At 43.7% G+C, this 22569-nt stretch overlaps 1 protein-coding gene across 1 annotated transcript in view; it reads left to right on the top strand.

Moving 5' to 3' along the window:
• Positions 1-22569, top strand: part of brox (BRO1 domain and CAAX motif containing) — a 50761-nt gene that overhangs the window by 14908 nt on the left and 13284 nt on the right. Inside the window, exons 3-8 of the mRNA XM_072248356.1 lie at positions 3714-3810; positions 14025-14120; positions 14211-14283; positions 15828-15933; positions 17037-17126; positions 20749-20834. Coding sequence (XP_072104457.1) covers positions 3714-3810; positions 14025-14120; positions 14211-14283; positions 15828-15933; positions 17037-17126; positions 20749-20834 — 548 coding nt within the window. The remainder of the gene's footprint in view (positions 1-3713; positions 3811-14024; positions 14121-14210; positions 14284-15827; positions 15934-17036; positions 17127-20748; positions 20835-22569) is intronic.

Here is a 22569-nt window from a genome sequence, read left to right as displayed (position 1 = left end):
ACAAACCTTTTCTTGCAACTGTATCTCACTGCGGTAAGCCGCCTCATCACCATCTTGAGATTCTGCCAATGGCAGTTATGTAATTGGTGAACCTGCAGATGGCCTTTGAGATACGCCTTGCCACATAACCACAATTGTAGAGAGTAGAACAATGGGATAAACAACAATGAGGCATACCTGTGTTGATTGCTAGCAAGGAGATATTATTACTGATCCACATTGACTATGGTCTCATGATAAGGAAGTCAAGGATCCAGTTGGAGAGGGGTACAGAGGCATAGGTTTTGAAGCTCTTTGATTAGTACTGAGAGGTGGCAGTGTTGAAAGCTAAGCTATATCAATAGATAGACTGCTGTATGTATAGGTGTTGTCCAGGTACTCCAAAGCTAAGTGGAATGTTCACGAGATTGTCGTCACTGTATCCTGATGTGGCAAAAGGCAAATTTAGTGTGTCCAAGTTCTTGATGAAGAAAGAGTTAATTCTAGCCATATCCAAACTCATGGAGCACCTTATCACAGTCGATGTGAGTGCTGCTGGCCAGTTGTCATTGAGGCAGCTTACCCTGCTCACCTTGGGCGCCAAGGTGATTGATCCTGTTTTGAAGCAGCTGGGATCTGCCATTCGCAGCAGTGAGAGGTTGAAGATGTCCTGGAATGCTCCAGCCTGTTAGTCACCACATGTTTTCAGAACCCTGCCAGGGGTCTGATGTCTTAGAAGTATTTAGCTTTCAAGACTGAGATCATAGGGTCATCAGATGCTATGGGGATTCACACTGGGATAGTGCGTTTTTCCATCTTAAAGTGTTCATAAAAGGCATTCAGCTCATTGGGGACTGAAATATTAGGTTTTGCCTTATAGAAGTAATGCCATGCGGAGCATGCCACAGCTGTCGTGCATTTGATTGTGTCTCTGGCTTCACATGGAATTACCTTTTTACTCTCAATGGCCTTTCGTAAATCATACCTGGACTTGTAAGTTCTGGATTGACTGTTCCGAATGCCACAGGTCTAACAATAGACAATAGGTGCAGGAGTAGGCCATTCAGCCCTTCGAGCCAGCACCGCCATTCACTGTGATCATGGCTGATCATCGACAATCAGTGCCCTGTTCCTGCCTTCTCCCCAAGTCCCTTGATTCCGCTATCTTTAAGAGCTCTATCTAACTCTTTCTTGAAAGAATCCGGAGAATTAGCTTCCACTGCCTTCTGAGGCAGAGCATTCCACAGATCCACAACCCTCTGTGTGGAAAAAGTTTTTCCTCAACTCCATTCTAAATGGTCTACCCCTTATTCTTAAACTGTGGCCTCCGGTTCTGGACTCCCCCAACATCAGGAACATGCTTCCTGCCTCTAGCATGTCCAATCCTTTCATAATGTTATATGTTTCAATCAGATCCCTTCTCATCCTTCTAAATTCCAGTGTATACAAGCCCAGTGGCTCCAATCTTTCAACATATGACATTCCTGCCATCCCTGGAATTAACCCAGTGAACCTACGCTGCACTCCCTCCATAGCAAGAATGTCTTTCCTCAAATTTGGAGACCAAAAGTACACACAATACTCCAGGTGGGGTCTCACCAGGGCCTTGTACAACTGCAGAAGGACCTTTTTGTTCCTATACTCAACTCCCCTTGTTATGAAGACCAACATGTCATTACTTTCAGTGACTGATGGACAAGGACACCCAGATCTCGTTGTACTTCCCCTTTTCCTAACTTGACACCATTCAGATAGTAATCTGCCTTCCTGTTCTTGCCACCAAAGTGGATAACCTCCCATTTATCCACATTAAACTGCATCTGCCATGCATCTACCCACTCACCCAACCTGTCCAAGTCACCCTGTATTCTCATAACATCCTCCTCACGTTTCACACTGTCGCCCAGTTTTGTGTCATCTGCAAATTTGCTAATGTTACTTTTAATCCTTTCATCTAAATCATTAATGTATATTGTAAATAGCTGTGGTCCCAGCACCGAACCTTGCGGTACCCCACCCATCCAAACTTCTTTGAAATGGTGAAACCAAGCTCATATTCACCACTGGACAGAGATGTGGCAGATAGAGTTCAGTCAGAAGAAGTGTGAAGTAATTCATTTGGAAGATCGAACTTAAAGACAGAGTACAAGGTTTATGGCAGGATTCTTAACAGTGTGGAGGAACAGAGGTATCTTGGGGTCCAAGTCCATAGATCCCTCAAAGTTTCCACGCAAGTTGATAGGATGACTAAAAAGGTATATGGTGTGTTGGCCTTCATTAGTGGGGGTGGGGGTGGGGTGGGGGTTTGGGTTCAAGAACCACAAGTTAATGTTGCAGCACTATACAACTGTGGTTAGACCAATCTTGGAATATTGTGTTCAGTTCTGATTGCCTTATTGCAGGAAGAATATGGAAGATTTAGCAAGGGTGTAAAGGAGATTTACTAGAATGCTGCCTGGATTAGAGAACGTGTCTTGTGAGAAAAGGTTGAGTAAGCTAGTGATTTGCTCTTGGGAGTGAAGGAGAATGAGATGTGACTTGATAGAGGTGTATATGAGATGTGGTTGAGGCTGATACATCAGAGGCGTTTAAGAGACAGGCACATGAATGAAATAAAAATGGAGGGTTGTGGGCTATCAAGGAAGGGAGGGTTAGATTGATCATGGAGTAACTGTACAGGTTGGCACAATATAGTGGGGCTGAAGGGCCTGTTCTGTGCTCTACTGCTTTGTTCTAAGAGAGCAGTTGCATCTTATAGATGCACAGAAAAGTATCGGGAGAAAGGGAGTGGTTGGCGGAGACTGAAGAGTAGACTAGCAAATGACAGAAGGAATGCTGCAAGTGGAAAGAGGAGAATGTATCTGGGGGACTCTTATTGAAGTGGCAGATGACACTAAGAATGATGTGTTGAACCTACAGGTTTGTGAAATAAATGATAGGACCATTGGGGATCTTGGGGTGCAAGTCTAGAGCTCCTTGAAAGTGGCTATCCGAGTAGATAGTGTGGTAATGAAGGCACAGGGCAAACGTGCCTTCATCAGTAGGACCACTGAGTATAAAAGTAAGGAAGTCCGGTTGCAGCTACATAAAACTTTGGTTAGGCTGCATAAGGAAGCCATAGTAGACCCTCAGAGTTAAAATGGTCTGTTTTGAATCATTGTGTGTCACTAATCCTGATGCAACTTGTACAGCTTCCAGGAGCGAGGAATAACCCAAGGTTTGACCGATTTCAGGGCCCGGTAATATTTGAAAGGTTGGGCCTGAGAGCGTATTGAGATGCCGGGGCCCAAGGTTTGGTCAATTTAAATGCCGGGCTAGATCGAAAAGGTCAGGGTGTCAGGGCTGGAGGCAACCAACAAGCCGGTGCTCAGCTCGCTTCTTTGTGAGGTTGATTTGCCTCTGCGCTGAACTGAGGCTGTGGCCTGCAACTACAGCTTGCGGATTGGCTGTGACTGGCTTTGTGGCTTTCGTGAACTTCAATTCTCAATGTTATTTACTTATTTATTTGTTTGCATGAGGGTTTACTTTTTTTTAATATTGGATGTATGTGTATGATGGTCTTTTTTAATGGGTTCTGTTTGTTTTGTGGCTGCCTGTAAGATAAATCTTAAGGTTGTGTATAGTGTACATACTTCGATAATACATGTACTTTGAACTTTGAACATTGAATTTGGAAAAAAGTGATATAGATAATCATGACTTACTCACATTTCTTTTACCTTGTACTGTCCAAGGTTTCATAACATCGCTAGATGGCACCACACAAGAAAATAAACTGCGTTTTATTCAGAACTTTAAATGGACTGATACCTTGCAGGGAAACGTAGCAAGGTGGGTCTCAAATAATTGTTTAACGTGTTTACATTGTGACTGAAATGTGTTGACTTGGTGTTTACGTGGCCATCCCACAGCATTTGGTACCTCTTTGCCTTAACCAATGGTGTTGATTCCTTGTAGTGTCACTGCTGCAGGTGGGTAGTATTTAACTGCCAGTCATTTGTGTCTATTATTGCATTTCTAAATGACAATAAACGAGGACTGAGTGTCCTCATAATCTAATCTAATTTAATCTATTATTGATAACTAAACCTTGACCCTGGTGCCACATGCTGTTCAATGATCAGGCGTTCATGATGCATAAAAGCGAGCACATCACAAGAGTGCATAACAAAGGATTTTATAACTAATTACATTAAGTGTAGAGTAGAAGATGTAGCAATCTATTTTCATCCAAAAATATCCCACAACTAGTGAGGTAATAAACTGATAATCTGAAATAAAAATTTTGCCTGAAATACTGTGTAGGCCAGGTAACATCAGAGGGGAAAGAAAGTTAACATTTCAGGTCTATGAGAGGATATTGTTCCAACAAGGTAAACCTGATTCGTTCCCCACAGAAATTAAAGATTTTTGCTCTTGCCCCAGATAATTTACTTTGCAATTGGTCAGGATGAAACAGAAAGCACAAGTGAGTGATGCTGCGAATCATGTGCATTTGCCTGGCCTTTTGTTTAAGGCCTTAGAGAAAGGGTACTGTACCTCCACCAGGAGGTAAGTCCCCAAGTCTTCAAGCAAGAAATAGTCTGCTGGAGGAACTTGGTGGGTCAAGTGGCGTTCATGAGGTGAGTTGGGAGGTAATGTAGGATTTCAACCCGAAATGTCGACAGTTCCACCCTACCTCCCACAACAGGTGCTGTTCAACCCACTGAATTCTTCCAGCAGATCATTTGTTGCTCCAGATTGCAGCATCTGTAGTCTCTTGTGACCCATGTTGTTTCAGGTAAGTAAATTACCTAATACTGAATAGTAGCTGATTCTATGCATCAACCTTCTCTTGTGCTCACCAAACATGAAGAAGAGCGTCTAAGTAACATGAGGCCTCAGATGACTGAGACCATACCTGGGACTCTTTATTCTTCTACCTGTGTTACTGCTGAGAATTGTTGGAGTTGAAAGCCCTGAATTACGTACACTGTAATTAATGTGCACATTTAAAGACTTGTTTACTGGAGTGCATGTGAGCAGATTACCACACCTGATGCCAAGGGGAACTGAATGCCACAGCACTTTAGGTGGTAACTCCAAAGGTTCAGTAACCCTGAGGGAGGTAGTTCTTCCTGATACAATTCTGAATGGCTAAACCCTTATCCTGAGTTTGACTGCAAGTTTCAGGCATCAAGAATTTTTATATTTGAGAACTCAGTAATTTGGTAGAACATGCTCCTTTTTACTCAGTCTTCCTTCTAGAGGGCCTCTCATTTATAAATCTCAGAGCAGTTTGCCTTTGCTTCGCTTTATCTAAAGCACATGCAGTATATTCCTGTGCAAACCAAAACGGTATGTTGTAGTACAGGTGTGGCCTCACCAAACTGCTAAGGAAATATTCTATGGTTATTAACTCTAAGTTGTTTGACTTTGAAGCGCCCTGTTAAAAAGTTGACTCAGTGAATAGCTTTGAAAGTCTGGCAGGTGACTATGGCAACTACTTTAAGCTCCACAAGGCATCAGAAAGAAACATATCTGGAATATATAATCTAAGAAATAGTGACAGGATTTGGCTATCTAGCCCATGAACTTGTTCCAGTTGAAGTGTTGAGTTAATGTGGCACAGACCAGTGTCCAATAGCCTAAGCCAAAGTGTCGTTGATGAAGAGAGCCACAAATCTGTCCTTTCCCCTCTGACTTGCCAAGCCATTTTATTTATACATTGGCTTTTGGCCTACTTTTCAAGGCACAGCTAATGAACAAGTGCACTCATGAAGCTAAAATAGGGTTATATTATATAACGTTGCTGTGCCAGGAACTTGGTGTGAATCAGCAATGAATTGCCCTGGGCACAGTGCAAAGGTGCTTTCTGTAAGAGCTGGTATTAAGCAGGCAAGGGCCAGTAGTGTAGCAGCTCAGTGAAGATGGAGGGCTTGAGGTTGCACCCTGGCCAGCACACTGAGTCTGAGCTGCTACTTGGAACTGACCAGATTGCCCAGATCCTGTGGTCTCCCGTGTTGCCATCACTTGGATGTGATGGAAGCTGCTGTCTCCCCCGGTTGTTTGGCTGCTTAGCTTTCCCCAGCTCAGTGAACTTGTTTTTACAGAGACTCTCTGGCTGGAGGGAGATGTGTAGTAAACAAAGGGAGGTAGCTGCTTCTATTCTATCTAAGACATGGTGCTGAGACAGAGAGAGTTGTAGGATCCCAGGTGATCTGGCATTGTAAGGCTTGGCAATGGGCTGCGTTTTGTGGTGCTGACTAAAGACTAGCCCTGAGCCCCATATCTCAGCACTGAGGGTCACATTGCTTGCCCTCGACCCGCTCAAGTAGTATCTGTATACAGGTGTCCCCCGCTTTTCGAACGTTCGCTTTACAAAACCTCACTGTTATGAAAGACCTACATTAGTACCCTGTTTTCGCTTTCAGAAGGTGTTTTCACTGTTTACGAAAAAAAATCAGCGCGCGATAAAAGGCAGCATGCGACCCAAGCAGCGGCTCTCCCCCGGATTCGCAACGGCATTCTTGTCGGCATTGCTTAAACACGTGCCTGTGACCAGTAGTTTGCAAGATGAGATCTATGGCATCGGAAAAGCCTAAAAGAACTCGTAAGGGTGTTACGCTTAGCGTAAAACTAGAAATAATTAAGCGTTTTGATCGTGGTGAACGAAGCAAGGACAAAGTGAGTTTGACTTGTGGAAGCTGATGAAGATGATGTTGAAGAGGTTTTGGCATCCCATGACCAAGATCTGATAGATGAAGAGCTGATGCAATTGGAAGGAAAGGATAACAATCAAAACCAAATGCAGTAGCGAACGGACCGAAAGTGAAGTCGTCCAGGAACTGAATGTGAAGCAACTGCGTGAGATTTTCGCTGCAATGATAAAGTACGACTTTAATTTTGAAAGAGTACATAGGTTTAGGGGATATTTGCAAGATGGTTTGAGTCCTTACAAAGAACTGTGTGATAGAAAAATGCGCGAGGCTGAGCAGTCAAGCAAGCCTTCCACATCAGCCACAGCAGACGACGAACCTCGACCTTCGACATCGAGGCGGGCAGCCATAAGAGAAGATGAGCCACCTGCTCTAATGGAAACAGGCGACACCCCAGTGTCCCACCACCCCAACCCCCAGGCCACGGACAGATACCGATTCACGGAGAATGCAGCGGTAGCCGGGAGGCACACTGCACATCTTTAAGAAAAAATCCAAAATAAACATGCTAATTAATTAGGTGCCGCCTGACACGTAATTGTCGGCCCAGATCAGAGACGACGCAATCAGAAATCGGCACTTATCTGGGCTGACATTTATGTGCTGGGCGGCACCTAATTAATTAACATGTTTGTTTGGGCTTTTTTCTTAAAGATGTGCTGTGTGCCTCCTGGCTACCACTGCACCCCTGCATGCTTCGTGGATCGGTATCGGTTGGTGGCCCGGAAGGTGGGGGCCACTGCACCACCCCAACCTCCAACGACTTAGTCTAACACACCACCATCAGTGTGCTCGGCGCTGAACCAATTCCGGTAAGTGATACTACACTGTATATACATTATTTCTACTTTATATAGGCTGTGTATTTTTACGTGTTATTTGGTATGATTTGGCAGCTTCATAGCTTAAAGGTTACTGGAGAGAGCTTGCGCCGTTTTTTTGCCAACAGCGCTTGCGTGAGATTTTCTGCCAACGGCGCTTGCGTGAGATTTTCACTATGGAGAACAGTGCAGGCAATGGTTGTGGAAAAGTATTTCTACTTTATATAGGCTGTGTATTTATTATATCATTCCTGCTTTTACTATATGTTACTGTTATTTTAGGTTTTATGTGTTATTTGGCATGATTTGGTAGGTTATTTTTTGGTCTGCGAACGCTCACAAAATTTTCCCATAAATAAATGGTAATTGCTTCTTCGCTTTAGGATATTTCAGCTTATGAACCATTTCATAGGAACACTCTACCTTTTTAAAAGTGAGATAAGTGTGTCTAGGTAAATGGTCCAGAAAACATGCTGATCTGGCACTACCGCAGACCCAAGGCTGCCAGGTTATCTGTTTTTCAGTAAAATGCTATCAACCAGAATGAAAACAGACCATATCTTGAACTTGCATAGCACTGAAACAGGCCCTTTGGCCCTCTGCATCTATGTTAACTATCATGCCTAATTCCATTTTCCTCCGTGTCCTGCACATTCAGATATCTGGCCAGGTGTCTTAAATATTACTGCTCCTGCTTCCATACTGACCTCCTCTGGCAGCCCATTCCAGATACTACTGAGTGAAAAATTTGCCACTCACATCTCTTAAGGGATAGAGACTAAGCCATGCTAAGCATTTTGATTCTTCCCACTGATCCTTCCCAAAGGACACTATCTTCACTATCAGCTATTTCATTCCCTGGAAGAGTCTACTTAAACTCCTAGATCATTTTAGGAAATTGCTCTAGAAAGAATTAATGTTTTAAGCAAGCCATCCAAAGTTCCAGTTATCTTTTATACTCCGTGATGACTATCCAGAGATGTAACCCCTTTTTTAGAATTCTCTATGCAATTTCTGAGCTTCATATTATTTAAGTAGGTTTTTATTTGCTATTTATGTAACTTGTGCAGAAAAGGAAATTGTCAGAAGTGGGAAAAGAAAGACCAGGTGGAGGTGCAGGAAATAGAATTCTATTCCATAAGGCACAGAAGAACATAAACATGAGGAATTCTGCAGATGCTGGAAACTCAAGCAACACACATCAAAGTTGCTGGTGAACGCAGCAGACCAGGCAGCATCGCTAGGAAGAGGTACAGTCGACGTTTCAGGCTGAGACCCTTCGTCAGGAGTAACTGAAGGAAGAGCTAGTAAGAGATTTGAAAGTGGGAGGGGGAGATCCGAAATGATAGGAGAAGACAGGAGGGGGAGGGATGGAGCCAAGAGCTGGACAGGTGATTGGCAAAAGGGATATGAGAGAATCATGGGACAGGAGGCCCAGGGAAAAGGAAAGGGGGGAGGGGGGGAAACCCACAGGATGGGCAAGGGGTATAGTCAGAGGGACAAAAAGGAGAGAGAGAAAGAATGTGTGTATATAAATAAATGACGGATGGGGTACAAGGGGAAGGTGGGGCATTAGTGGAAGTTAGAGAAGTCAATGTTCATGCCATCAGATTGGAGGCTACCCAGATGGAATATAAGGTGTTGTTCCTCCAACCTGAGTGTGGCTTCATCTTTACAGTAGAGGAGGCCATGGATAGACATATCAGAATGGGATGTGGAATTAAAATGTGTGGCCACTGGGAGATTCTGCTTTCTCTGGCCTACTTGACACGGTTTTCTCCCCCCTTGTTCAATCCCTTCCTACCTATGTTCGTGACACTTCTCACGCTCTTAAACTTTTCGATGATTTTAAGTTCCCTGGCCCCCACCTTTATTTTCACCATGGATGTCCAGTTCCTATTACTTCCATCCCCCATCAGGAAGGTCTCAAAGCTCTCTGCTACTTTTTGGATTCCAGACCTAATCATTTCCCCTCTACCACCACTCTGCTCCGTCTAGCGGAATTAGTCCTTACTCTTAATAATTTCTCCTTTTGCTCCTCCCACTTCCTCCAAACTAAAGGTGTAGCTATGGGCACCCGTATGGGTCCTAGCTGTGCCTGTCTTTTTGTTGGCTTTATGGAACAATCTATGTTCCAAACCTATTCTGGAGTTTTCCCCAACTTTTCCTTTGCTACATCGACTGCGTTGGCGCTGCTTCCTGCACGCATGCTGAGCTCGCTGACTTCATTAACTTTGCTTCCAACTTTCACTCTGCCCTCAAGTTTACCTGGTCCATTTCCGACACCTCCCTCCCCTTTCTAGATCTTTCTGTCTCTATCTCTGGAGACAGCTTATCTACTGATGTCTACTATAAGCCTACTGACTCTCACAGCTATCTGGACTATTCCTCTTCTCACCCTGTCTCTTGCAAAAATGCCATCCCCTTCTCGCAATTCCTCCGTCTCTGTCACATCTGCTCTCAGGATGAGGCTTTTCATTCCAGGATGAGGGAGATGTCCTCCTTTTTTAAAGAAAGGGACTTCCCTTCCTCCACCATCAACTCTGCTCTCAAACGCATCTCCCCCATTTCACGCACATCTGCTGTCACTCCATCCTCCCGTCACCCCACTAGGAATAGGGTTCCTCTGGTCCTCACCTACCTCACCAGCCTCTGGATCCAACATATTATTCTCCGTAACTTCTGCCACCTCCAACGGGATCCCACCACTAAGCACATCTTTCCCTCCCCGCCTCTCTCTGCTTTCCGCAGGGATCGCTCCCTACGTGACTCCCTTGTCCATTCGTCCCCCTCCCATCCCTCCCCACTGATATTCCTTCTGGCACTTATCCTTGTAAGCAGAACAAGTGCTACACATGCCCTTACACTTCCTCCCTTACCACCATTCAGGGCCCCAGACAGTCCTTCCAGGTGAGGCAACACTTCACCTGTGAGTCGGCTGGGGTTATATACTGCGTCTGGTGCTCCCGATGTGGCCTTCTATATATTGGCGAGACCCGACGCAGACTGGGAGATCGTTTTGCTGAACACCTACGCTCTGTCCGCCAGAGAAAGCAGGATCTCCCAGTGGCCACACATTTTAATTCCACATCCCATTCCCATTCTGACATGTCTATCCACGGCCTCCTCTACTGTAAAGATGAAGCCACACTCAGGTTGGAGGAAGAACACCTTATATTCCGTCTGGGTAACCTCCAACCTGATGGCATGAACATTGACTTCTCTAACTTCTGCTGATGCCTCATTTCCCCCTTGTACCCCATCCATTATTTATTTATATACACACATTCTTTCTTTGTTTCTCTCTCTCCTTTTTCTCCCTCTGTCCCTCTGACTATACCCCTTGCCCATCCTCTGGGTTTCCCCCCCTCCCCCTTTTCCTTCTCCCTGGGCCTCCTGTCCCATGATCCTCTCATATCCCCTTTGCTAATCACCTGTCCAGCTCTTGGCTCCATCCCTCCCCCTCCTGCCTTCTCCTATCATTTTGGATCTCCCCCTTCCCCCTCCCCCTCCCACTTTCAAATCTCTTACTAGCTCTTCCTTCAGTTAGTCCTGACGAAGGGTCTTGGCCCGAAACGTCGACTGTACCTCTTCCTAGAGATGCTGCCTGGCCTGCTGTGTTCACCAGCAATTTTGATGTGAGGCACAGAAGAAATCTTGCATGACCCATCCTCAACTCTCTTTACCCATAGCCCTGTCCTTTTTTTTAAAAAAAAAAGCATGCACACTCACACACACAAAATAGTTGTGCAGTATTTCTGTTTGCAAAAACAATTGGAGCCAGAGCTTAAAAGCTGGGCAGTTATTTCAACACAAACTGTATTGAGTACCCAAGCAGGGCTTGGAAAGTATGCACTGGCATAAACAATGGGGATATGTGTCTTGTCTTAAAAAAAAACTGGATGATGTAATAGTAACTGTCATGGTCTGAGCCTCTTACAATGAGGATAGTTATAATAAAATTCCATGGGAGTGATGACGCGTCAGAACAATAACTACAAACAAATGAGCACTTTGATTCATGAGTAGTGTGGCTCTGTTATGTGAAGTTGTGCAAATTGTAAGGCCATGCCCCTTCCCTCATTTAAAATTCATAACTTTAGCGGGGAGCGGGAAACGTCAACTCAGACCATGAGAGGCCTGCATCGGGCATTTTCATGCCTTACAAGGCGCAGATTGGAAGTCTGTGTGGGGCACCACTCCTCGCACAGACACTAGAGCAATGTGTGCTTAAGTGCCTTGCTCAAGGACACAAACACGCTGCCACAGCTGAGGCTCGAACTAGCGACCTTCAGATCATTAGACAAACACCTTAATATCTTGGCCATGTGCCCAACACAAACCTTAACCGACCCTCAAAAGCTGCTCATTTGTTATTGCTATAGTTGGAAGACTTTAGACTGCATTGGAAAAGCCCCTGTAAGACATTGCAAGTGACATCCAGCCCTTGCCAATACTCTCCTAAACCTTCGCTATCCATGTAGCTGCCCAAATATCTTTGAAATGTATTTGTACCCACCTCTACCACTTCCTGTGCTAGCTCATTCAATATTCTCACCATTCTATGTCTAGGTGGGGGGTGGGGTTATTAATTGTCTCTCAGGTCCCTTTTTAAACCTTTGCCCTTTGGTTTTAGGCATCCCTCCCTTGGAGGAAAAGGCTTTGGCTGTTCATCTTATTGATGCCCCTCAGAAGTTTATTAAATCATAAGCTCACCCCTCCACATCAGGCACTGCAGGGAAAAGAGACCTAACCTCCTCTTGTAATTCAAGCCCTCCAGTGCAGGCAACATCCTTGTCTTTCCTGTATCCTCTTGTTCATTCACTTCCTTCCTATACACAGGGAGGCCAGAACTGCACATCATTCAAGTGCTGTCTAACCAGTGTCTTGTGCAATTTGAACATGAATCCCAACTCTTGTACTCAGTGCCTCAGTTGATGAAGCTGAGCATGCCATATGCCTTCTTGATCACCTTGTCTACCCGTGATGCCACTTGGGGAACTATGTACTTGTAGCTCCAGTCTTCTCCATCAATTCTACTCCTCAGGGTCTTGTCTAGCTCTGTCTATACTTTTGCCCTGGTACTTACCAAAGTATCACCTTGCATATCTAGGTTAAATTTTATCTGCATTCCTTTCCCCATTTTCCTAATTAATGTTACACATCAAGACAGCCTTCTTCACTGATCACTGTACCACCAATGTTGGTGTCATCAAGAAGATTGCTAATCATGACACCTCTATTCTCAACCAAATTAGAATTAGGTTTATTATTGCTGACTTGTATATTGTGAAATTTGTTGTTTTGCAGCAGTAGTACAGTGCAAAGACATCAAATTAATATAAATTAGGAACTAAATAGTATAAATAAAAAGGAATAGCAAGGTAGCATTCATGGTCGTAGCCTGCTCAAAAATCTGATGACAGAGGGGAAGAAACTGTTCCTAAAATGTTGACTATATATCTGAGGTCCCTGTACCACCTCCGTAATGATAGTAACGCGTATTAATGAGAAGAGGGCATATTCTAGATAGTGAAGGTCCTTTGGAGGTGGATGTCACTTTGAAGCATCACCTCACGATGGTGGGGATGGTGGTGCTTGTACTGGAGATGGCTATATCTATAACTTGTGATCCTGTGCATGGAGTTTCCATACCAGGTGGCGATGTGGTCAGACAGAATACTCTCCAATGTACGTCTACAGAACTTTGCAAGAGTCTTAAGTGACATAACAAATCTCCTCAAATCATTAATACAATGACCTGTAACTTTGACTGGCATCTCTTCCCACAAATGTTGCCCACCTGGCTGAGTTATTCTAGCATTACTCTTTTTTTGTTTCAGCTTCCAGCATTTGTTTCCCATGCTGCAGATACAGGCAATTCATTGTGTTGGAGGTCTGGTTTCAAGCACTTGGCATTTTTCTCCCAAATCTTGTCTTGGGGAAAGGTTAACATTTCCATTGTAAATTTATAAAAAAAAACCTTTCACAAAATTCAAGGTAGCCAGGAAAGAAGCAAAATTATTAGAAGAGTAATTACTTATTGAGCCAGTTGTCACGGAAATATTATATGTCCTGAACTGTCATACAAGCAGATATGTTTTCTTAACTAATTTGAAACCTGTAACACCTTTCTTTGCTGAAGAAAATGAATGAACCACATAGTTTTACACTAGAGGGAAGTTTTACCCACATTCCTTCTTGACAATGAAGATACTCTTTGCATTCTTTCTAAATTTTGGCCATGCAACCAGGAAACCTGCTGGCTAATTGTTTCTAGCTGAGTCACTCTAGAGGTATTTAAGACATGGGTAGTCTTCTCTAGTAGTGTATAGGTAAGCATTCCCTTGTTTGCTAATCAAACTAACCTTTGGAAGCTTGACAAGTTGCACTCCCTTTTTTTGTAATGCTGATCCTTTGTACTTTTTTTGTAATGGGTTCCCCAAAAATTTAATCTTGAATGTAGATGTGGATTTCTCTGGAGTTTATCAAAGATTTAACTGGAATATTTTGACTTTGATCTCAGTGCTCAACAGGATGCCATCTTCGACCTAGTCTCTATGGAGTTTAACGTCGCTCTTTGGCACACAAAGTATGCCTCCAGACTTGCTGGAAAGGAGGAGTAAGTAACTGGATTATTTGAAGCTAAACATCCTTGTGTGAAGCTGATTCTGAATTGAAGTTGAATTACATGTTGTCAATTCACTCTTAGTATTACAGTGGATGAAGCAAAGGAGGTACACAGAAGCTTGAAGACTGCAGCTGGGATCTTCAAACATATCAAGGTAAGCAATGGCTGCCTTCCTGACCACTGCCTGAAGATCTGCACATTTACAGCAGCTTCGCTGAAGGTTTGGTGGGGGAGAGGGGGCGAGAGAGAGAGATTCCTATCTGATCTTCCCCAATAATCAGCTGCAGAGTTCAACTCTATCCATACTTGATGCAACACAGTCCTGGAGAATTGTCAAGCACAGTAGAAAGTTTCAATTATTTCAGAAATATTTTTTGGCTTCACAGCAGTCCCATGCCCCAACTAGATACCATAGAGTACAAGTGGTATCAACTTTGGCTCCAAATACAATATTGATCAAGCCTAGCTGAATTCTTGTGAAACAGTGGAGTTGTTCGACAGAAGCATGAGGTTTAATTAATTCATGAACCACCTTCCTTCATTGATACTTATACCAACTTGCTTGGTATATGTATCAATCATATGATAGGATTTTATTCACAAATTGTGAATGTGTCCCAGATCCAGACAATGAATTAAATAGACTAATAACGCTATCTTTCCACTTTCTTTTCAAAATATTTTACAAGTGAATCCTGTATTACAGGGATGGACTGGTTATGTTTCTAAGAAATGGTTTGTAGCACAACTTTCTACAATGCAGGGCCGTGACATCTATGCATGCATCAAGAAATGAGAGTTTGGGGAAAAAAATTCACAGATTTGTGTGATCACAAATTTCATAAATTTTATAAGCGAACTTTATAATATCAAATTTTTGGGCAGTGATTTGTGAATTCTGTAAAGGCAAATTTCTGTAACCCATAATGCAGAGGTTGCCCATCGTATAGAAATTGTTTCCAGTGTAGGAATTTTAATTCTCACTTGTATTTGACAAGTAGAATAGTTTTCATGTACAGTCAGTATAAACCGTACATTGTAAAACAGTACAAGTGCATTACAAATCACTTGCACTTCAAGAAGAAATAAAATCACTTTGATGTCTGTCAGCTTTTGATTACATTCCATAAGCTCTTGGTTACAGGCAGTTGCAATCTGGCTCTTCCCAATTACAATTTTTGTAAATAAATCCAAGTTCAGGATGAGGTGAGGAAATAAATAAAACTTCCCTTGAAATGGAATTGTGAATTTCTCTTGGATTTGCAGCTGTATATGGTTTTATAGACCATGGGCAGAAGTCAAATGCTATGATATACTATCTCTTCAGTAGGTTTCAGAACAGCTGCTTGACAATACAACTAAAATCTCAAATCAGTTTTATAATATATTAAATTTACCCAATGAACTACCAGGTAAACAACAAATAAGTGTTTAATTTCCACTTACTTTAATCCATCCCCCACCCCACAATGCTAGATGTTTTTTTACTTAGGCTGGCTACATTTAGTAACCTCAGAAAAGGAGCACAATTTGTCATTCACTGTGGCTACAAATGGTGCAGGTAAGGTGCCCATCCTCCTGTGCCAGAGAACATGCGTTTCTTTTAGTTTTCTGTTTCTGGTCTACTGAATCCTCAGTCTTTATCTGCATTCACAAGTTAGAGCTGGCTTTAATGTAATTTACTTCTGTTTTGCTCAGGAAAATGAAGTCGGCAAACTTGTGACAGCTCCCGAGAAAGGAAAAGACCTCGAATCACGGGTGCTTGATACCTACATTGTTCAGTGTCAAGCTGAGGCTCAAGAAGGTACAAATGGGGAGACAATGCCCAGAGCACCAAACTATTTCCCATTGTAGCCAAGGCAATATCACCCTGCTGTTATCAAAAGAAGGCAAAAGTTTAAATTTTACCAGACAAAAAGCCTTGAGAATCAGACTTCAGATGCTGTATGGCATTCAGTTTCTGTAATTATCCAAAACTAAAAAAAAGTTATCTGTAAAAGTGACTGTGAAACTTAAAGATTATCATTAAAAGCCCAATTGGTTAATTACTGCCCTCTAGCCGCTATCCTTTCATGCAGCCCAGCAGGTTGATTTATCTTTATTTAAACATACAGAACAGGCCCTTCCATCCCAACGAGCTGCACCCGCCCAGGAATCCACCGATATTTAACATTAGCCTAATCACGGGACAATTTATAATGACCAAGTTAACCTACTAACCAGTATGTCTTTGGACTGTGGGAGAAAACCAGAGCACCCAGAGGAAACACGGGGAGAATGTACAAACTCCTTGCAGATGGCAATGGAAATTGAATTCCAAACTCCTGGACTCCTCAAGCTGTAATAGCATCCTGCTCACTGCTATACTACTGTGGCAGCCCTGTTACAGTACAGCAGTTCATGAGTATGCCTGCTCACTGCCCTCTCCTGAGGCAACCAGCAAGAAGCAAAATATTGGCCAAAAAACAACTCAGCAGGTCAGGCAGCTTCTGGTAAGGTTAAGTTTAGACCCTGCAGCCAGACTTGAGCAAGTTAGGTGAGCTTTGATGGGCTTCCTAGTCAACATGGACAATTTGGACCAAAGGGCCTGATTCCATGCTGTATGATTCTTATCAGAACTAAAATGGTAGAACTAGGAATAATATGCCAGTAAAAACCTATCCTGTGCCACACACTTTCACATGAGCAGCATAACCGACACCAAATGTGCCACATCATGTTGTGCACCAGTTAGGACGATGTGCTCCCTTATTGCTCCTGTTAATTCTTCTCTGTCAGCTCCAAGTCTCATGGAGAACGCTCAGATAAATGTATATAAATTACTCACCTGATACAATATTAAGAGATTAAAAAATTGAGCGCAATTGTTTCACCATCAAGTGACCATCTATTTGCCTTTAATTAAAGTGACCATCGCAAGAGCCATTGAACTGAAGCACAATCCAGGTCTAATTGCAGCTCTGGCCTATGAAACGGCTAACTTTTACCAGAAAGCTGGTGAGTTTGCTGATTCCCTCCTGCTCTTTTCCATTGTGTTAGAAAGAACTTGTTGATCATTGAAAGAAATGTTATTTAATGTTCTGGGGGGGATTCCGCTGACCTTTTATTAGCCACTGGCACGTCTGCTGACTTCCCTTGCTGTTCAAGTTTGTCCGTGCAAAGGATGTAGGAACATTCCTGGTGGTCCTAGTAATCTAGGCCAGACTAACATCCCAATAAGAGTATTACTGGAAGGGCGGCTCAGTTGATCAAACTTGGCAAGTCAGCCTGGGTTACTAATCACTCCATGGTCTTGTCTTTTACTAATCACTCCATGGTCTTGTCTTTTACTAATCACTCCATGGTCTTGTCTTTTACTAATCGCTCCATGGTCTTGTCTTTTACTAATCACTCCATGGTCTTGTCTTTTGGATCTATTGTTGAAAGCAAGGATGAAATTTTCCTGAGACACTGGGCAGCAACCTTGACATCCAGTGGTGTCAGAGGGGTAGGAGTTTAACTTTCCTTCTCTTCATCCCACTGCACTATCTCCCACCCCACTCCGAGCTCATGCGTTAAAATATTCTACCTGTTTGGATACATAAACTAAAGGAGATTAGTAATTGAAATGAATTAAACTCTGTGTTTGTTTCTGCACTGTTGTGACTGCTGCTGGTTGTATGGATTCCAATCCTGTACAGACAGGGAGAGAGTTTCTTTGATATGTACAATAAGTTTTTTATTCCTTGTGAATGTACATCATACTTGAAGAAATATTTAAATGGGATCTGATGGGAAACTTCATGCAGAGGATGGTGGTATATGAAACAAGCAGCGAGAGAAAGTAGTTGAGGTAGGTCCAACAATGATGTTTGAAAGACATTTGGATAGGTATATAGAAAGGAAAGGTTGAAAAGATGTGGAGAAAATCAGAGTCAGGTTTATTATCGCCGGCATGTGTCGTGAAATTTGTTAACTTAGCAGCAGCAGTGCAGTGCAATGCAATACATAATATAAAAGGAAAAAAAGTAAAATAGTAAATAAATTACAGTATATGTGTATTGAATAGATTAAAAATCATGCAAAAAACAGAAATAATATATACTTAAAAAGTTAAGGTAGTGTTCAAGGATTCAAAGTCCATTTAGGAATCGGATGGCAAAGGGGAAGAAGCTGTTCCTGAATCGCTGAGTGTGTGCCTTCAGGCTTCTGTACCTCCTACCTGATGGTAACAGTGAGAAAAGGGCATGCCCTGGGTTGCTGGAGGTCCTTAATAATGGACGCTGCCTTTCTGAGACACTGCTCCTTGAAGATGTCCTGGGCAGTTTGTAGGCAAGTACCCAAGATGGAGCCGACTAGATTTACAACCTTCTGCAGCTTCTTCCGGTCTTGTGCAGTAGCCCCCTCCCCTCCCCCCCCCCCCCCATACCAGACAGTGATGCAGCCTGTCAGAATGCTGTCCAAGATAAATCTATAGAAGTTTCTGAGTGTATCTGTTGACATGCCAAATCTCTTCGAACTCCTAATGAAATATAGTCGCTGTCTTGCCTTCTTTATAACTGCATCGATATGTTGGGACCAGGTTAGGTCCTCAGAGATCTTGACACCCAGGAACTTGAAACTGCTCACTCTCTCCACTTCTGATCCCTCTTTGAGGATTGGTATGTGTTCCTTTGTCTTACCCATCCTGAAGTCCACAATCAGTTCTTTCGTCTTACTGACATTGAGTGCCAGGTTGTTACTGCGGCACCATTCCACTAGTTGGCATATCTCACTCCTGTACGCCTTCTCGTCACCACCTGAGATTTTACCAACTATGGTTGTGTCATCAGCAAATTTGTAGATGGTATTTGAGCTATGCCTAGCCACACAGTCATGTGTATACAGAGAGTAGAACAGTGGGCGAAGCACACACCCGAGGTGCACCAGTGTTGGTCGTCAGCGAGGAGGAGATGTTATCACTAATCCACACAGATTGTGGTCTTCCAGTTAGGAAGTCGAGGATCCAATTGCAGAGGGAAGTACAGAGCCATTGAGATTGCATCTGCTGCTGACCTATTGTGGCAGAAGTTCAGTCTAGTCATGACCAACCTCTCAAAGTGTTTCATCACTGTCGATGTGAGTGCTATGGGGTGATAGTCATTAAGGCAGCTCATATTATTCTTCTTAGGCACTGGTATAATTGTTGCCTTTTTGAAGCAAGTGGGAACTTCCACCCGTAGCAGTGAGAGATTGAAAATGTCCTTGAATACTCCTGCCAGTTGGTTGGTACAGGTTTTCAGAGCCATACCAGGTACTCCATCGGGACCTTCTGCCTTGCGAGGGTTCACCCTCTTTGGAAACAGCCTAACATCGGCCTCTGAGACAGAGGGCACAGGGTCATCAGGTGCAGCAGGGAAGGATCTTCACAGCTGTAGTTATATTCTCCCTTTCAAAGTGGGCATAGAAGGCGTTGAGTTCATCTGGTGGTGGCACATAGCTGCCATTCATGCTATTGGGTTTCGCTTTGTAGGAAGTAATGTCTTGCAAACCCTGCCAGAGTTGTCATACATCCAACTAGCTTTGATGGCCACCTTGGTCAGCATGGATCAGCTGGACCAAAGGGCTTGTTCCTATGCTGTTCTGACTTGGCTAGACCAACCCTTCTTACCCTGGTGGTGTTATGGCCTCTTGTCGGACGCTTGCAGCCATCTCTTTATCAGCTTGTTCAGCAGAGATGTGCTTCATCGGACTCTGTCTTGGTCATTACACTCAGCAACCTGCTAGATCCATTTTTGTAACTTGAAGGGAGCAAACAGGGCTTCCTGTGGTGCTATTAAAGATCTATCCAATGCCGTGTAAAATAACACTCAGTTAACACTCAGTTAAGTCAGGAAATGCTTGGGTGGTGAATAAGATATTTCAAGGAGCATCATAAGGTTTAAAAAAAAAGTGGGGGGGGGGATAGGGAAGGAAATTCCAGAGTTTGGAATCTTGGCAAGTATACGCACAGCCATGCATGGTGAAGTGACTTTAAAATACAGGATAAAATGGGAGCATATAGAGCTCTGGAAAGTTGTGGGTCTGGAGGAAATTACCAAAGTAGGAATGAGTGAATGTCCAAGGAGAAACCTGAGTGATGGTGGCAGGGGACGAAACTGGGTGTGGATCAATGGCGCGGGGACGGGACTGGGCGTGGATCAATGGCGGGGGACGGGACTGGGCGTGGATCAATGGCGGGGGACGGGACTGGACGTGGATCAATGGCGGGGGACGGGACTGGGCGTGGATCAATGGCGGGGGACGGGACTGGGCGTGGATCAATGGCGGGGGACGGGACTGGGCGTGGATCAATGGCGGGGGACGGGACTGGGCGTGGATCAATGGCGGGGGACGGGACTGGGCGTGGATCAATGGCGGGGGACGGGACTGGGCGTGGATCAATGGCGGGGGATGGGACTGGGCGTGGATCAATGGCAGGGGACAGACAGGATAGTTTAAAGAGCGTTAAGTGTGGAAGGTGACCAGGAATGATTTGGAATAGACAGAGTGTCAGTAAGATTTAAGAGCAGATGAGTTGAGACAGTGGTGGATAGAGCAGAGTGTTAGTATATTTGAAGACGGAGACTACAGTTCTCATCTGACCATCTTTATGCTGCAGATAACAGCCTTACCACCTTGGATCCTAGCTACACAGCAAAATGGAAGAAGTACTTGCAGCTCAAAAACTGTTTCTACCTGGCTTATGTAAGTGTTAAACTGGCAAGTGAAGCAGTAAGATATTAATTTTATTAAATAAAATTTATTAATTTTGTGTCATTTAGTGGAAGTACCTCACTTGAAGGAATATGGGAAGAAGCCTACACCTCAATAGCCCCTCTACAGGGAAAGAACCATCTTCACGTTGAGGGAAACCTGAGACCAGGCTGCCTCCGAGTATCATCTTAGACTCTGTTCCTGTCTCCTTCCCCCACTGAGTCTACTGTATTTAGATCAGTCAGTATGACATCCCTGTTGTTTAATTCATGTCCAGTGACTTGTTTTAGTACTGATGTCCATTCACTCACCCAACGACACGAACAACAGTAAAGAACCGAGTGAGGGGGGACGCTAGTACGCATGCGTATGGATTAGCCATGTTTGGTCAGTGCTCCTCTCTGAGGCCTCGATAAAATTACTATTATACTGTGTTTTATTCATTCATAGGCCAACAGTATGTCTAAACTAAGTGTCTGGAAAAGTTTGACAATGCCGAAGGCAAATAAATCCGAGACTGCTGACTGCCAAACTACCCAAGTTAGTGCTAACGAGGGGTCTGTAAAGAACTTCTCCGCGTCTGAGATACCGCCGGATAAAACTTGAGCCATGTGTAAGGAATTAGGTCGGGAGATTTCTGAGTCAGTTCTGCGCGACATTAACGACCGCTTTGATGTTTTTGAGACCAAGTTTGAGGCGCTTGTGGCCTCCCAGGCTGACTTACAAGCCCGTGTGGCTAGTCAAGAACTAACCACCAGTGACCTTGAAACACGCGTGCTAGAGCTTGAAGTTAAGTATTCAGAGCTAATGAGACAAAATAGCCAGCTTGAAGCTGAAGTGCATGACTTAGAGACATAATATTAAGATTGTAGGAATACAAGAGGGCAAGGAGGGTGGTAAACCTACTGAATTTGTTTCCAGACTGATTCCTAAGTTGCTTGGGGAAGAGCATTTCCCATATCCGGTTAAAGTCGATTGCGCACATCGCTCTGTCTATCCGAAGCCGGCTGCCAGCGGGAAACTGCGCACCATCTTGGCACGTATCCATCACTTTCAAGTGAAAGGGCTGATCCTGCGCCGCAGCAGATTACGACCCATGGAGTACAAGGGGAATAAGGTCTTGATCTTCCCGGACTATACTAAAGAGGCGATGACTCAATGTCGTGCCTTTCGTGATGTACTGCAAACTCTGCGTGATGGAGGAATCAAGCACACGATGCGATATCCGGCTAGGCTCTATATTTATCATCAAGATGGAAGAGCGCCTAAAGTATGTGACGACCCGATAGAAGCAGCACAATTCTTGGAAAGGAATAATGCACTCAAAAGGGAGTAGATATATTGACAGTTTATTCAGCTTATATTTGTGCCGGTTTCCATGTTGGGATAAGGGGAGGGACTTGCTTGTTATATGTAGTTTTGAAATGCTGTATGTCACACTGGAATTTAATTGCAGAGAATGTTCTAAATATTTTTGTTATAAGGGTTGGATACATCTCCCCAGCCATAATAGCATTTGTTTAATGGTATTATATAATTTGTGTTATAAATTTTCTCGGAGAGGGGGTTTGTGATAATTGTGTAATGTTAGTTACCTGCCCAGCAGCTCCTTTTGGGATGGAAATGGGGAACTATGTGTCTGGTTTAGGGAGACACGAAGGGGGTGGGTTAGGGTGTGCGTTGTTCCTGTTTATAGCTCAGACATGTTTTTTTGGTGGATGTTGTG

The sequence above is a fragment of the Mobula birostris genome, chromosome 2 (genome assembly GCF_030028105.1).
Source record: "Mobula birostris isolate sMobBir1 chromosome 2, sMobBir1.hap1, whole genome shotgun sequence".
Taxonomy (NCBI): domain Eukaryota; kingdom Metazoa; phylum Chordata; class Chondrichthyes; order Myliobatiformes; family Myliobatidae; genus Mobula; species Mobula birostris.
The sequence above is the reverse complement of the archived record's forward strand: the minus strand, read 5'-3'. Positions and strand labels throughout refer to the sequence as shown.